At 39.7% G+C, this 17,502-nt stretch overlaps 1 protein-coding gene across 1 annotated transcript in view; it reads right to left on the reverse strand.

The window, feature by feature from the left end:
* Positions 1-3,433: 3,433 nt before the first annotated feature.
* The window catches only part of Scn11a (sodium voltage-gated channel alpha subunit 11), an 86,754-nt gene continuing 72,685 nt past the window's right edge, over positions 3,434-17,502 (reverse strand). Inside the window, exons 24-26 of the mRNA XM_027932205.2 lie at positions 12,459-12,559; positions 7,389-7,659; positions 3,434-4,461 (exon numbers count right to left, since the gene is read on the reverse strand). Coding sequence (XP_027788006.2) covers positions 3,434-4,461; positions 7,389-7,659; positions 12,459-12,559 — 1,400 coding nt within the window. The remainder of the gene's footprint in view (positions 4,462-7,388; positions 7,660-12,458; positions 12,560-17,502) is intronic.

Below are 17,502 nucleotides of genomic sequence, written 5' to 3' on the forward strand. Positions count from 1 at the left end.
ATGGCCTGGCTCCTGCATGCTTCTAGGAGAGAGGATTGAAAACTTGGGACCATGCATCTCATCTTTTGACTGTGAGTTTCTCCAGTGGAACCTGCTCTGGGTCTGTACCTCGTGTCATGGTATTCACTGTCACTCCCTCCCCACATCCTTTTCTCTGAACCATCTCACTCCACATCAACAGGGCAAGTCCTCTGCCCCTGAGATCTGCGTCTGCTCTCTCCCTTGATTTCACCTGCTCCTGGGGGTTCAGATGTCACCTTTGCATTGAAGACTCCTGATCACACCTTGACCTCACTCTCTAGGCCTGGCTAGAAATTGTCACCTCAACCTGTCATCTCAAACCTGCAAAGAACTTAAAATTGAATTAATTTAGGGATTTCCTTTTTCCTTAGCCACAAAAGCAAATAAAAAGAAACAAAGACTTGCTCTTCCGATATTCATTAACTTGGTAACCTGTACTGTCATCTCTCTTGTCCCCTAATTAAAAATTCTGAGGTCCTCCCAAACTTCTCCTCCACAGCAGTCAGTCGGGGTGAACATCTCAGAGTTCCACTGCACTGTCCCTTTCCTGGCTCAGTGCCTCCTCCTTCACCAGGACCAATATGACAGACTCCTTCTCCTCTGTTCTACCCTGCACACCCTGTCCAGTTATTTTTCCTCCCCTGCTCAAATACCTTTAATGCCTCCCTATTACCTTAATAACTCTTCACTCTGGCTTTGTCCAGGCAATTGGGTAACTCAGACTCCCTCACACTTTCTAGCACCCAGGGTGCTGCCTGCACTGTCTTTTCCATTTCAGACACCTTCTTAAACCACCTCCACCTGTCAAAATCCTATACATTTATCAAGCTAATCTCAGATGTCTGAAGGTTCATCTCTCACAAGGTCTTCCTCTATTCACATCCTCAGAGCAGAGGTAGTCTTTGGTTTCTGGCACTTGTCATAGTGTATGGCATTATCATCATATGAACACCTGATTCTCTTCCTCATTAGCATATGCTTTTGAGGCTAAGTAAGGGTCACTGGTTAGTAGCCATTGCACAAAGTGTTCTACATTGGTCCTTAGGAACATGTTTCTCGACTGACCTGAGCAGGGCTTCATTTACCTGGAGAAGGCTTGGAGGACTAGGGGACCGACCTGGCCTTATGTGCCTGTAGAGCTGTTTACCACAGACCTTCAGTGTGATCACTGGTGAACAGATCTCAGATCAATATCTCTGCCTCTTGGGGGAACCTTGGTGTTCTCACAGCGTGAGGTACCTCTGGGGAGGCTAAGTTTTCTGGAACTCATCCAAGTTTGGGATAATTCAGCACTTCCTGCCTTGGCTTCTCTCCCTCAGCCCTCTGGCTCTCTTCAGTGCTGGGCTCACACATAGATTGCTGTGCTAAGAACGTGTTGGTCATTTGCTGCCATCTAGTGAAAGAAGCATAGTTCAACCTCTTGGTATAGCCAAACAGATCCTATGCTCTCCCCAGGAGGCAGCTCCAGGATTCCAGCCTGGCCAGATGTTATTCAGGTGTATGTAAGGATGGCTGAAGCTTTGCAGAAAGCAGATGATATCCAAGCCCCTACCCGGTAGTCTGATATGGGCAAGATCTTTCCCTCTCTTCCTCCTGCTGCAGCAAAGAGGCACCCTACTGGAATGATGACCACCATCTTTTTCAGAAAACTTCCCCCACTTCCCCAGCAAGACACAAAGGCTCAGGCCTCCCCAGGTGAATGATGGTGTACAAGTCACGAAACTCTCTGACCCTCAGTTTTCTCATATTTAAATGGGGTACATCTTACTCATTGGGCTGTTATGAGGTACAAATGAGATTATTCATGATAAATGCTTTAGCCAGTGCCCCATGCAGAACAACCACTTGATAAATATTTGTAATGATACTGTTACTATTTTAGTCAATGATCCAGAACACAAGGCTACCTACAAAACTCAGATCCTAGCTAAAAATACATTGTATCAAGTTTGGATCTTACACCCATTGGAAATAATCACTGCCTCAGCCCACCACAGTATCCAGTGCTGTGTTTCCATCTCCTGGACAGTGGTAGCCAGGTCAAAGGCTTGGACCTCAGGCTCCAGGCTGCTGGCAGACCCATGGACTCTTCCCACCTGGCTGAGTACAGATTCCAGGGCTACACCTAGAGTTTTCCCTCTGCACCTAGAATATTACAATGCAGTTTATTTGTACCCAGTCTGGGCACTTGGAAGGCTGAAAACCTAGTGCCTCTTTTGACTTCTGAGCATCTCTAGTATTTGTGGAAGTCCTGGGCTGCCAAGTCCTTCTGGTAAGCCTGAGTTTTGCTTTGAATGTCACATTTCATGATGACATTCAGCCAGAACTGAGTGGAGGGCTCATCTGATGTCTAAGATTGCTGGCTAACCAGTATGTCTTATGGTCCCCCATCCTGTAGCCCAGATATTGCTTTAAAATGCTCCCTCTGTCCAAGGCACTCACTGCAGATGTTATAACCAGGATTTCCTTATTAATTCTGGCTAATGGTATACTGAAGCCAGCTCAGGCCACCTCTCCAAAATTTATTATGGGCATCTTTTCCCAACATGTTGTTAGCTTGAAATCAGCCATGATGGGAGTATTCACATCACAGAAATCAGTGAATGCTATAATGCAATGGTTTTTTTCCCCCTGAAGAGCTCATTGTTAAACACTTATCAGACAGACTGCTGGCACCAGCTTTAATTCCAAGCAAAGACCCACATTAAGCCACCGCATAGGCAGCCACCAAACAAGAAGGAAATATTAGTGTACTATCTCAATGAAGCACAAATGGAAAAGTCTCATTTATTTATTTACTTGATAAGTATATATAACAGAGATTGCAGCTTGCAAAAAGACAGCTTGGTAACTGACAAGTCAAGATTGTGCTTTTAGGTTTGAGATACACCCCCAAATACTTAATGTTGGCCAAAAAAAAAAAAAAAATCTGTGATAAGCAACTCATTTATTGGCAGGTTTTTATTTTTCACTTAGCACATAAAAGAGCTCTATGTGGTTAAACTACATACTCTCATTGGAAAATCATTCAGCAAAGGTATTATACCTAGAAACATATGGGGACACAATTTAAAATTTTAACATGATTTTTGTTTGTTTTATTCTTTTGTTTTTATGTCAGTCGAACAGCGTTTCAATCCTAACTTTAGTGAGGATATCCTCTGCAGCCCTATCTTGTGTCTTGTTCCTTACTAAAATAGTACCAGCAGTAAACAGTTAAGGCAGCCTTATCTTATACCTCTGCAAGAATCATTTTAAATGAATACTGAACTATCACTTTTTTCGTCCAAAAACCAAAATAGAATGGCTCATTCAATGAGTCCACGGCTTGTTCCTACACCGAGCTGCAGACCTCTGAGCTAAGGCTGAAGGCAGGACTGTGAGGCTGTGAGGTAGGGGTGAGGTGAGGGGCTCAGTCATAGTGCACTTTGCCCTTGGCTCCCTCAGAGCTTGACAAGTCTCCGTTGCAAAGTGTCTGGAATGACGCAGGAGGCCTGTCTTCCAAGGCGCACTTGGTCATCTTCATCATGTACCTCCGAAAGGCCTTTTGAATGATAGCAGCACCTCTTTCCTCTTCCTTTCTCTTGGTGGTAGTGACTATGGGTTCATATAACTTCCTGAAGGGGTTGGCTTCCATGAACTTTTCCTCCATCATAGCTTTCATGGTATCCAGGCCAGTGGAGTCACCAAGGACCCTAGTGGTGAAGGCAAAGAGAATATCCATGCAGTGGAGACGATCCCCACTCACCATGGGCAAGTCCATGACAAGGAACTGGAATTTATTTGGCTTGGCCACACGCAAAGGCTCAGGCAGGGCATCGGCAAAGTCAGAAAGGGCAGAGTAGTCAATAAACTGTGTGGCTTCAGGGTCAAACTTTTCCCAGACTTCATAGAATATTTCAAAGTCATCTTCCCCCAGAGGGTCCTCACTTTCTTCCGTGGCTGTATTGAAGTTCTCTAAAATCACAGCGATATACATGTTGACCACGATGAGGAAGGAGATGATGATGTAACTAACAAAGTAGGCGGTGGCTACAGCTGGGAGGTGACTGTTGGCTGAGGAGTTGCCTGACTCTCCTGAATTCAGCATGGGGTTGAGGAGGGAGTCCCAGCCTGCTGACGTGGTTATCTGGAAGAGACAGAGCATGCTGCCTTCGAAAGTTTTGAAGTTGAATATGTCATCGATCCCAGCGCCTTTCCTCACTTCGGAAAAAAATTTCATACCTAAAATGGCATAAATAAACATGACCAGAAAGAGTAGAAGACCGATGTTGAACAGAGAGGGAAGGGACATCATCAGAGCAAATAGGAGGGTCCTGATTCCTCGCGCCGCCCGGACAAGTCTCAGGATGCGCCCAATCCGAGCCAGGCGCACGATTCTGAAGAGTGTTGGTGGAAAAGGAATGTGCTCCTGATTTTCCAAGGCAGAGACCATTGTACCTGGAGAAGGAGAAAAGCCAGTGAATTTCCACCTGATCTTTAACATGGGGAATCATTTCTAAGGACCATATAATTTTACATAGCACTTTCAATGGGGTCAGTTATATAAAATATCCTGGACATACAAAGAAAAGAATCTAATTTATGAAAGGCTACTTTGGGAATTATCTCACCTAATGAACATTATCTACATTGGATTTTTAAAGCCCACTCTTAGAGCAGCAAATGAAATCATTTTCCTCATTTATTGAATATAAAAATGCAAAAAGGATAAACTATATATACTTGGAGTCTTTCAGAGTCAAGGAGAAATTTCTACTACTGGAGACCGGCTTGAGTCATAGCAACCAGGGAATATTGTGGAACCCCTAATAACCTCAAAGTTCCTTAACAGGGACAGGTTCTTGTTTATTTAGAGAAATTCAAATATAGCCTTGCTACAGGCGAGTGGAGGGCCAGAGGGAGACAGTGGCATTGGGACGCTCATCTTAGGCTAAGGCTGCCTCGTGGATTGCTCACATTTGTCATTAAGCTCCTCCAAGGATTCCTGAGGGCTGAGCCCACAAAATTTGAGGCATGAAATTGGGAGATATTTTCTCTGTTGTGGTGGACACCCCAGAAATCGCACTTCAAGCAGAGCTTTGTGCAAACATCTGAATATTTGGCCTAAAATGTCACCCTTGTTCTCTTATTGCCTGCTCTCCAGGCAAGTGATACAGGGGTGAAAGCAGTCACATTTTGGCCCAAATATTGTAGAATGGCTGGAACATGCTTGCCTTGTGTAGGCATGGCCTTGTTCTTGCTTTGAGGGTGCTCTAAGGTCATTAGGGGTCATGGGCAGTGAAAATGGTTCTGCCATCACCTAATGACTAAAGAGAACTAGTTGATGATACCCTTCACTAACTGCCCCATTGTGCCAAAGAAATTTAATTCATGGGGCTGGGGATGTGGCTCAAGCGGTAGCGCGCTCGCCTGGCATGCGTGTGGCCCAGGTTCGATCCTCAGCACCACATACAAACAAAGATGTTGTGTCCGCTGAAAACTAAAAAATAAATATTAAAAAAAAAAGAAATTTAATTCATATGTTAACTGGGAAGTTGACCCTGGCAACAAGTGAAATTTATTAAGTGCCAATTCAGCAACATCCATCCTTTAAAAAGGCCTGTCTTCTGCATAGATATGACTTTGATTAATCGGTCCACAGTTATCTGTCCTTTCTCTGAACTTAGGATGTTTTTTGTGTAGCATGTTATTGGTCCCTAGTTTTTTCTGATACTTTAATAAGACAAGTATGCTTTAATTCCTCACTTGGATTGCTAACTCCTAGAGAGAGACTCACTCAACTTGCTCTGGTTTTGTTTTACTATACAAGCTTAGGAAGGAGCTTGGGAATGTGTTGAGACTAAGTGTTGAATGGCAGATGAACTGGCAAAGGCACATTAAGTTCCGCCCACACTGGTAAGTAGGATTTGGCTTAAGGGGTGAATTTTCTCATTCACTGGAACAAAATGCTATTTGACACATGTAACTGCAATTGTCTAGCAGCTGTCCAAAGGACAGATGTCAGAGATATTTCCAGGAACTGTACAATGCCAGGCACCACCCAGAAGGAGCTGTGGAGTGAACGAGCTTCTTTGCCCATCAGAGGAAGGACTCTGAGCTTCCAGAGGGCTGACCCAGACCTGTCCTAACACCATTTTCTTCTAGCTTTTATTGCTGCTTCCAATTTCACCAGGACTTGTGATTGGAATTGACTAATAAAGATTAAAGGTCTATTTAACTATAAACTTTACCTACAAGAACCTTATGGCTTAGAAACCAGAGCAGACTAGAGAAGGCAACACTTTTTCTTTCTTTCTTTCTTTTTTTTTTTCTCTCTGGCATGGCTGTGTTGCTGCAGTAGCAACAGGAACCAAAATATTTTGCTCCATCCTATCTGTTTGATGCATCATTTCTGAGATCCACTTGTGAAATCAGTTTTCCTTGCTTGTTGAACTAGGAGAAGGGCCCCTGGACAGTTTTACATTATTATAAAAAGCGTTAGACCATGGTTTAGTTAAAACCAGTCTTCAAAATCCAAGAGTAAATGCCAATGAGTTAGCTATGAAGAATTTAATTTCAAAGTTGTGCGTGTTTTATGAAAAGATGTCTGGCAAGGGCTGGGGGTGGGGGTGGGGGGTATAACTCTAAGTAGTAGAGCACATGATCCCCAGCACCAAAAAAAAGAAAGAAAAAAGGTATATGGCAATAACCTTCATTCTTCTTCCCTAGGTTTGGGAAATTTATATGCTTGTAGTCTGGGACGGATCAGTGAGCAGGGTCAAAACAGTTGAGAGAAGCATGGTTCATTCACCCTAGGATTGATGTGAACATGGATTCAGAATTAAGAGAAAGCACTGCTTGTTGCTCTCAGACACTCCTGGAAGCCCAGTCTGGAATAGGCCATGGGCCCATACAGGAAGTGAGGGAAAGGCCAGTAATGTTAGATGATCTGATCACTGTGATCTAGCATCTGGGTGCATTTTGAACAAAACAAAAACATGAGCATTAAGTGCCAAATCCTCTAAATCATGGAGGGCTCATTAGAGTTCATGGTTGCACAGTAAAGGTCCATTTTGATTCAATTACCTGTATAAATCAGGTACCACCACAAGAATTTCTAAATCATCTTAATTTTGTTCATCACCATTGAAAAAAACCTATTTCATTGGTGCTGACAATCAAAGGAATGGAAATTACTCTCTATCTCCTAGCAACTCCCCTTTAGAGATGGCATTAGTACACCTGTCTGTTTTTTTTTTCAGACACCGCATTAAGCCTAATTTGTTGCTTTGTTGGATAGTTTGGACATACTTCCAAATTATAATGTTTACAGGTTTACTTCTAGTTCTCAGTTAAAAGCCTCTCTGGCTGCTGATTTTACTTACTAATAATAGAAAGAACCACGACCACACAATCAAATAAATTCCAGCCATTGGTGAAGTAGTATTGCCTCAAAGCAAAGATTTTGATGAGACACTCTATCGTAAAGATGATCACAAAGGCTATGTTGATATTATCAAAGGTAACTGTCACGCCTTCGGATTGTTCATATGATTCAGCCATCATGCCAACCATGTTTAGGACAATGAGACTCATGATGAAGATGTCAAAGACCTGGTGTGTGACCAGGTCAAACACAAGACCTTGACATTTGTTCTGAGGAGAAAAATAAAAGAAGAAATCATTGAGTCATTTTGAGACATAAGAATGAAATCATGTACATTTTAAAAAACATGTTAATACAACAATTTGTTCTTTCTTACAAGTAGGCCGTTCCTTGAAATAAAAACAGACCTTTCCAAAGGGCAAGATATTCTTATAGATCCCCAGTGTTGCCTTAAATTCATTTAAATTTAATTAGATAACTGTTTTTAAGCTTATAATTTTAATTCTACTTTAAAGCAAAAACCATAGATAAAAAATTCTTGGGAGCAACATAACTTTGAGGTGATGGATGATGTTGTTTTACTGAAGCAAAACAGCTCCTGTTGGATTTAATAATAAAAGGATGAACCTTGATCTCCAATATTTCATCTGTTTTGGTATTTTTACTTCAACAATATTAATGCAGAGAACATTTGCTTACATAAGTGTCTTGGGCAAAATGGGAACAAACATCTCCAAACTTCTGTTTATCAGTTCAGAACAATAAGAAATTTTATAACTTAACCAAAACTCTGTGTTCAGCCAATTCTTTTCTAATTCTTGTTAGAATAGGGTAGATAAATAGGGTTCTAATCCAATAATTACCCAAACTGAAAAAACATAAATGATTATTTCCTATTATTATTGATGATCAGCTTGTATATTGGCTTCTATGTAGCCAGTGTACTGCCCTTAATGTGATTATAAACCGACAGCTCTGGTCCAATTTCTAACTCTAGTTTGCATATACAGAAAAAAAAAAATCAAACCTCGAATATTTCATTATTTTCTTTAACTCTTCTGCCACGAAACACTACCTGGTATTTTACTGAGTGCAAAACTATTCTGAAACACAAACTCAGACCTGAGATTGGATGGCATTTTTGACTATATGTTGGTTGTTTTACAATACATGTATATATTTGATCGTTTTATATTATCATTGAATCAAAGAATGCACATACTGTTCTATTTAGCAAACTCATGGATCCCTAAGAATGCATCATTAGAACTCCCAGGGATCTGTTATGGTAAAACAGCAAAAGATGATGTAGGTTTGTGGTGGTACCAGTAGGAAAAAATACCACATGCAAGTTTAAAGCTAATGTGGAGGTTGAGGCAGGAACGGTTGGAGTGTTGGGATGAAGGGGGACTATGGGACAGACAAGGCAGAGGCTGTTGTTTCTGGTTAGTCGGTTCACTTCAACATCCAGAGAATGAGGAGTTTTTGAGGGAAAGAGATGAGATCTGTCCTGAGCATGTTGAGTTAGAGGTGTCAGTGGGGCATCTAAGGGCCAGGAGCAGGCAGAGGTGTGTGTTTTGAGCTCAAATGCAAAATTTGGAAGGCAGATATGGAGAGTTCCATAGCCATCAACACTGATACGAATCAAAACCATGAAAGTGACTGATGTCATTTAAGGCAACAAGAAGAAGGGTACAGATCACATGGAAGGGATGTTATATGTAAGTAGGTCATGTGTTGGAAGTCCTAGGATTTTATCAAGGAGTCCTGAGGAGACACTGGAAATCCAACCACATTTCCTAGGTAAGGATGCATGTGGAATGTCAGTAAGGAGATGGAGAAGAGATATGTTCAAGGGTGCTCTTCAGGGAAGCAGAACAAGGGGCAAGAAGAAATGTGAGGAGGCTAAGTACTGGCTTTAGAGTTAAATCTAACATTTAGACAAATAGAGATTATGAGTATAAACTAAAGTTTTAGATGATCAATATACAGACTTCAGAATATACAGACTCTTAAAAATTATTATTATTATTATTATATTTTATTTTGGGGGGGTACCAGGTATTGAACCCAGGGGCATTTTACTACTGAGTCACATCCCCAGCCCTTTTAATGTTTTATTTTGAGACAGGGTCTTGCTAAGTTGCTAAGGCTGGGCCTCAAATTTGTGATCCTCCTGCCTCAAGCCCCTAAATCTCTGGGATTACAGGTGTGTACCACTGCCAACCAGCACTGATTTTCAAACCAAGTAATGAAGTCACATTGTGGGGATGGGATGCTTCAGGAGAAACCAGAAGTGACTCCAAATCCTTTCCTCTATTGCTAGAAATGAAATACATCAATGCTCAGGCTAAACCAATTGTATTTTCTTCCCTGGGTCATTGCTACAGATTTTTTTCTCAAAGTCAAAATATAAGGTTTAGATTTTAGAGATTTAAAAAAAAAATCTCTATGGAAGTGAAGTTGTAGGTGACAGGTTAAGAGTTGACTTGAAGTCTTATCTCGGGCTCAGGGACATCTGGGAACATGATATTGGGTTTACATCATGCCACACTGATCTCTGAAAGAGACAAGTTAAGATCCATTAACTTATATTAAGATATATATGCAGTATTAGCTGGAGAGACTGTATCAGAACCATTCGTTGAAGGCTTGACTGTGGGTTGTGGCTACACAGGGAGGCCTGGGACTTGGCACCTGCTTCCAGATTACCCCTGGATAAACATGCTATAGAAGATGGTTAAGGAAAGGAGGTGACAGCTTTCCTGCAGGAAAGTCCTCCACAAACCACTTTAGGTTGATGTCTCATGTCTCGCATGCCCTGTGCAGTGGAGGGGTCAAGGAGCTTTATCTGTGCCTGAAGTTCTGTTTGGCTGCGTGCTGCACTGCTTGAAACAAACTGATAAATATGGGGGAACATGCAGTGTCTTGTGAGTCTTTGAATTAGTGAATTCTAATCCCTGGACCAACTGGTATTAAGCCAGTGGTTGTATAATAGGCACAAGAAAACACAAAATCTCTGGGTCCTTGTTTTGTTGGCTCAAGTCCAAATAAGAACTTCAAAGTGAAAGGAGTACTAGAAAGTGAGATTGGTATTTTAAAAAATACCTTTATTTTATTGATTTATTTTATTTTTATATGGTGCTGAGGATGGAAGCCAATGCCTCACACATGCTAGGCAAATGCTCTGCCACTGAGCTACAGCCCCAGCCCTGAGATTGGTATTTTTTTAAGCTTCTATTTTAAGTTTATTTTGGATATAGTTTCATTTGTTTGTATTTAGCGTAAGAGTTTTACAAACCATCTAAACGAGTCTAATAATGAAGATTATTAAAGCCAGATGTGATTGAGCTACACTGAAGTTTCACATACTGTTAACAGATTAAACCTCTCCAAATACAATTATATCATTCACCTGTGGCCAAAAATTCCCTCACTATGCAAAGGATAAATTCTAAACACTTGGCCCTGAAATTCACAGACACTTTTAGTGTAACACAAATATTTAATCCTAGTGGAACTCTGTTTATGTCCTAAAACACAGTCTTTCGTTCAAAAAGTAATTAAGGAGAATACACTTTACACCAGCTGTTTTGAGTTCTGGGAATAGCAGTGAATACCTTTGGCCATTTCAGGTTTTATGTTCAAATGAAAAAATCTCCAAACTTGCCACATGCTTCATATAGCAAGCCTGCCTTCCAATCTTTTTCTCTCAATTTCTCAGTCCCCATTGACCCTCCCTGCTATAGAAGCTTTCCAACTCACTGCTCAGAGATACCAAATGTGCCCCCTATTTTGCAGGTTGAGTATCCCTTATCCAAAATGGTTGGGAAAAGAAATGTTTTGGATTTGGGATGTCTTTGAATTTGTGAGTATTTGCATGTACATAATGAAATATCTCCAGGATGAGACCCAAGTCTAAACACAAAATTCACTTATCCTGGGTCACGCCTGTAATTCCAGTGACTGGGGAGGCTGAGGCAAAAGGATTGCAAGTTTCAGGCCAACCTCAGCAATTTAGCAAGGCCCTCAGCAACTTAGTGAGACCCTGTCTCAAAATTTAAAAACAAGTAAGAACTGGAGATGTAGCTGAGTGGTAAAGCCCACCTGGGTTTAATCCTCAGTAGCCCCCCCCCCCAAATTAATCTGTGTTTCATATTTGCCTTCTACACATAGCCTGAAGGTAATTCTATACAATATTTTCGGTACATCCACATTTTGACGGTGACCCATCACACGAGGTCAGAAGTGGGATTTTTCACGTGTTGGCGTCATCGCTAATCAAAAAGCACTGTATTTTGGAGCATGTTCCAATTTCAGGGTCTGGATTTAGGGATGCTTAACCTGTACTTTCTAATCCAACGCACAGAGCAAGCACAAAGGGGCTGCTGCTGTATTGACCCATAGTACCTGACCAAGCAGGATTCAGAGAGAGCAAGGTAAGCAAATTATGGCTCAGTGGTGAAAGCCAACCAGGCTGGGTTTTTTTTTTGTTGTTGTTGTTTTATTTTGTTTTGTTTTTTGTCCATGAGCTCAGAATGAATAATAGCCACATTCATTTGTCCTTTACTGTCTATGATTGCTGTATTTATTGCCACAAGAGTAGAATGCAGTAGTCTGGCTGGAGACCACAGGGCCATCAAAGCCTAAAGTGGTTGCTATCTAGCCCTTTACAGAAAAAGTCGCTGAATCCGTGATACACAGTGTTCATTATAAAGTGGAAGTGAGTAGGTGTGACCTCAGCCTCACACAAGCAACCTCACACACATTGGTCAAGAACGTTTTAAGTACATTTTAAATGGTTAAGTTCAAACGAGTTGCAAAGTTTGCGTCAATGCTATGCACCTGTGGTGCAGTCACTAAAAATGAACATTGAACTTCTTGCCCAGGCTGTTTCTAATGAATATGAATACCTAATTTCCTTAGGATTTGCATGTATCTGGGGTTTTCTTGAGTTCTTAGATAAGTATGTAAATTTTATAAGTTTACAGGATGGCTTTGCAGAAAACTGAGTTCCTCGCAATCTCTTATCTAGGTTATATATTTAGAATCATTCGATTGCTCTCACCAGAGGCCTTGGAATGGGTTTTTGAGGTTTCTTGGTTCCTAATTTTTTCATTGCACTGTAATATTTCTTTTGTTCTTCTGTCATAAAAATGTCTTGGCCACCTAAGTATAAGGAGAAGATGAGAGTTATTTTTTTACCCTAACAGGTTTTTTTTTTAAATCAAATTCTGAATTTTTAGACATGATTTTAAAGTTTCATTGCATTTTTATCAATAATTCCTAAAATTTCAATGGGAAGCAAAAGAAGATGAACTCGAGGGGAAAGCTGGAAAGAAACTGTTTAAGGGAGAAATAAAGTAACTTTTATAATCATATTTCACTTTTTATAACAGAGATTACAAATTGCAAACCTCTCCCAGAATCTCTATTAAAAACTGCATGTATGGCAGATTGTATAAATTCTACCACATGGCAACAATTATAGGAACTAACAAAAATTTAGATTAAAAACCCTGCAAAGTCGGGCTGGGATTGTGGCTCAGTGGTACAGTGCTTGCCTAGCACATGTGAGGCACTGGGTTCAATCCTCAGCACCACACAAAAAAGTAAACTAATAAAATAGTTTTTAAAAAATTTCAAAAAAACTCTGCAAAGTGGCAACTAAGATTCTCCCAAACAATAAGCACATGTAATACTACTTATAAAGTTGTATAAATTCTGTTTAGAGCCACTCTTAGAAAAAAATTACAGACCTTTAAAGCTATTTTCACCACTGAACAACAACAACAACAATAAAAAGACAGAAAAATGGACTGGGATTTTAATTTCTGGAAATTTTGGAAGCAAAATATCTAGAAATGCTGAATCAAATATAACAGAAATCTTTTTAAATGTATAGCTGAACAGAAAAAATCTCCAGGTTTTGAAAATTGAGAAAGAAAGAAATTAGAGTGGTTGAGTAGCTCTAAAGCCAGAGTTGGCCTAAGAGCATTTGCTAATCTCTATAAATTAGAATCTTGGGTTTTCTTGAATGTAAGGTGGACATTCAAAAAAGAGCATGGAAAAATGTTCAACATCTCTAGTAATCAGAGAAATGCAAATCAAAACTAAGATTTCATCTCATTCTAGTCAGAATGGCAGTTTTCAAAAATACAAACAATAATAACTGTTGGCGAGGATGTGGGGGGAAAGGCACACTCATACATTGCTGGTGGGACTGCAAATTGGTGCAGCCAATCTGGAAAGCAGTATGGAGATTCCTTAGAAAACTTGGAATGGAACCACCATTTGACCCAGCTATTCCACTCCTCGGTCTATACCCAAAGGACTTAAAATCAGCATACTGTAGTAACACAGCCACGTCAATGTTTATAGCAGCTCAATTCATAATAGCTAAATTGTGGAACCAACCTAGACGCCCTTCAGTAGATGGATGGATAAAGAAACGGTGGTCTATATATACAATGGAATATTACTCAGCATTAAAAGAGAATAAAATCATGGCATTTACAGGTAAATTGTTGGAGTTGGAGAATATCGTGCTAAGTGAAGTAAACCAATCCCCAAAAACCAAAGGCCAAATTTTCTCTCTGATAAGTGGATGCTGATCCATAATGGGGGAGGGCATGGGAAAAATGGAGGAACTTTGAGCAATGGGGAGGGAAGGAAAAGGAGGAGGTATGTGGGCAGGAAAGATGGTGGAATGAGATGGACATTGTTATCCTAGTTACATGTATGACTGCACATATGGTGCAACACTATGTCATGTACAACCAGAGAAATGAAACGTTGTGCTGCAATTGTGTGCAATGAATCAAAATGCATTCTGCTGTCATATATACCTAATTATAATTAATTAATTAATTAAAAAATAAAAGACCATGGGTACCTGGGTGCAGTGGCACACGTCAGTAATCCCAGCAGTTTGGGAGGCTGAGACAGGAGGATTGTGGGTTCAAAGCCAGACTCAGCAAAAAAGCCAGGTGCTAAGCAACTCAGTGAGATCTTGTCTCTAAATAAACTACAAAATAGGGCTGGGGATGTGGCTCAGTGATGGAGTGTCCCTGAGTTTAATCTCCAGTATTGCCCATCCCCCCCCCCCCAAAAAAAAACATGGGCTAATGTGAACAGAGGGAAGCCCACAGGACCTGGCAAGACTCTGGTCCTTTCCAATAGCTTCCAATGACAGCGTGAAGAATAAAACAGCCTCTGTCTCTTAGCAATGAAAGACACTACAAAACTCAGTCTGGACTAGGAGTAAAACACCACCTTTTCTGATACTCTGAGACTCCAGACCTCTCTCGATCAAAGTGTGGGGTTAGAATTTACTCCCCGAGTGTAGACCAAAGATACATAGCCCTAGAAGTTAACCTAGAAGGTAATCAGGTTGCTTGGGGGATGATGGGCAGAAATAAATCTTTTAGTAATCACAGGTGTGTTATGGGATAAAGAAAGTGAGTCATGGTGGTAATTTTAAATTTATCATCATCTCCTATGCTCTGAGAAGAACCAGATTTTTCAGGGTGGAAAAGGAGAGATAAGATGTGATAAGAGGTTATATGAATTGTCTATATGCATATTTCTACACATATATTTCCTTCTATTCCTGAATTTGAAGTAGCTCTATCCACTAGAAAGACCTAGAAATGATGACAATGAACTTTCTGGATTGCAGACTTGAGACATCATTTTCCATAAAAAACAAAAAGCAAAACAAACAAACAACAACCATTTCTCTCTGATAAGTGGACGCTGATCCATAATGGGGGAGGGCATGGGAAAAAAGAAAAACTAGCATTCCTTAGGGAAATGGCTGATTTTAGGTAAGGACAGAAAGGGTACAACCTAAGCCTGGAACATCTTGTCACATCAAAGAAAAAAAAAATACTGTCAGATGGGAGGACCTCACTGGAACCCTGATTTGAAAACACAACTTTAATAGAAATGAATAAATAAAATAAACAAACAAATCATTAAAGAATCTTAAAGACGGGGCTGGGGATGTGGCTCAAGTGGTAGCCCGCTCGCCTGGCATGTGTGCGGCCCGGGTTCGATCCTCAGCACCACATACAAAAACAAAAAACAGATGTGTCCGCCGAAAACTAAAAAATAAATACTAAAATTCTAAAAAAAAAAAAAAAAAGAATCTTAGAGATGCATTTGAACATAGATGGAGTATTTGATGAATTCAAAGAATAAATTTTTTAGGTGTGATAATGGAATTGTGGTTATGTTAATGTACATCATGCATGTATAGAAAATCAGAGAATCCATTAATCTGTACAATTAATATGTGTAGATAATTGTAATAAAAATAGACATAAAAAAGAAATGTGTTCTGAAATATTTATGAATGAAATGATGTGATGTCTTGTCATTTTACTCCATAAAACAAATCCAGGGGCTGGGGATGTGGCTCAAGCGGTATCGCGCTCACCTGGCATGCACAGGGTGCTGGGTTCGATCCTCAGCACCACACAAAAATAAAATAAAGATGTTGTGTCCACCGAAAACTAAACAATAAATATTTTAAAAAATTATTTCTTTCTCTCTCTCTCTCTCTCTCTCTCTCTCTCTCTCTCTCTCTCTCTCTTTCTCTCTCTCCCTCCCTCTCCTCTCTCTCTCTCTTAAAAAAAAAATCCAGGAGCAGAATTGAGTAAGGGTGTAGATGTTCTTAAGTCAATAAATGTTGTGCTAGTATACTCTTGTGCATATTTGAGACTTTCTACAAGATAAAACAAAAGGATTTTATGAATTGATCAAAACAATCACTTCTAATGTGAGCTTAAATCTAAAATCACAAGGACTGGCATCCAAATTGCAGATATTGATTGCAATCAAGATGCCTATAACAGAGATGAATTCATTGCTTCCACACTCCTGAGTAGCAGAAGCAATACAGTTGGTGTAACAATAGCAAATAACTTTCCCAGCAGATGCTAAGAAGGCTAGTTGGTACCAAGGTACATTTCGGATGAATGACAAGATTTCAACAGTAAAAAATTTTAAAAAGGCTTAAAAAAATAAAAGTAGTAATACCACAGGTGAATATTTAGCTACTTGATTTCAGAATCGAGAAATGCCTTTCGTTCATAAATGTGAGAAAAGGAACCCGGAAGGACAAACTTAGCAGTTGGACTCCATTAACGTATCTATAAGTCAAAATGTCCTTACAAAAAATTTGAGAAGCAAGCCACAAAGTGGACTTACTATTTAAAAATGTATAAGAAAAATATGTCATCTTCAACATAGAAGATAAACCAGAAGATTCTTTGAATGTGTAACAAATGTGTAACCTCACTAATGATCAAACACACAAATATAAAACAATGAGATAACCCTTTCCTCATAAATCTAGAGAAGATTATAAATTATACCCATCAGAATGGTGAGTAACCACTCATTCTCATATCCTGCAAGAGAAGGCTAGCTACCACAGCATTTCTGGGAGGTAATTTGATGATACCTTTAAAGCCTTAAATATTCTAATTCTTGGAACTTATCTTGAGAAAATAATGAAAAATCCAGAGGAATATTTATTATTGCTTTTAAAAGAACAAGAAGTTTATAATGACCTAAATGTCCCAAAACAGAGCATTGATCAGGATTGTTGTTATCCATAGTATGGAATATAATTCAGCCTTGAAAATTATAGCAAAAAATATTTTATGCCATAGGAATGATAACTAATGAGCTCATAAACTACAAAATTAAAAATATAAGGAATTCCAACTAAGTAAAAGAAATTATATGTTTATAATTTCTTATAAACATATAATTTTTATAGAAAATTACTGGGGAGAATTATACTAAAATGTTAAGAGTCACTATCTCAAGTGGTTACCATTAGGTGATTGCTCTCAGGTGATATATATTTTATTTTTATGTTCCTTAATTTACTACTTTTAGTATGAAGCTCCTGTGGATTTTGGAATCAGAAAAATAAACATCTGTTTATTATAATGCATGGGGAAAGACCTCTCTAGCTCTTCCTCTTCCTCAGTGATCTTTCCAAGTAGGTTCAATAGATCTGCTGAGACTGATGTTGGGAACCAGGACAAAAGTTTGCTGAAAGAGGAAAATTCATACTTTTTATCATGGATTTA

Source organism: Marmota flaviventris, chromosome 1, assembly GCF_047511675.1.
Source record: "Marmota flaviventris isolate mMarFla1 chromosome 1, mMarFla1.hap1, whole genome shotgun sequence".
NCBI classification, from domain to species: domain Eukaryota; kingdom Metazoa; phylum Chordata; class Mammalia; order Rodentia; family Sciuridae; genus Marmota; species Marmota flaviventris.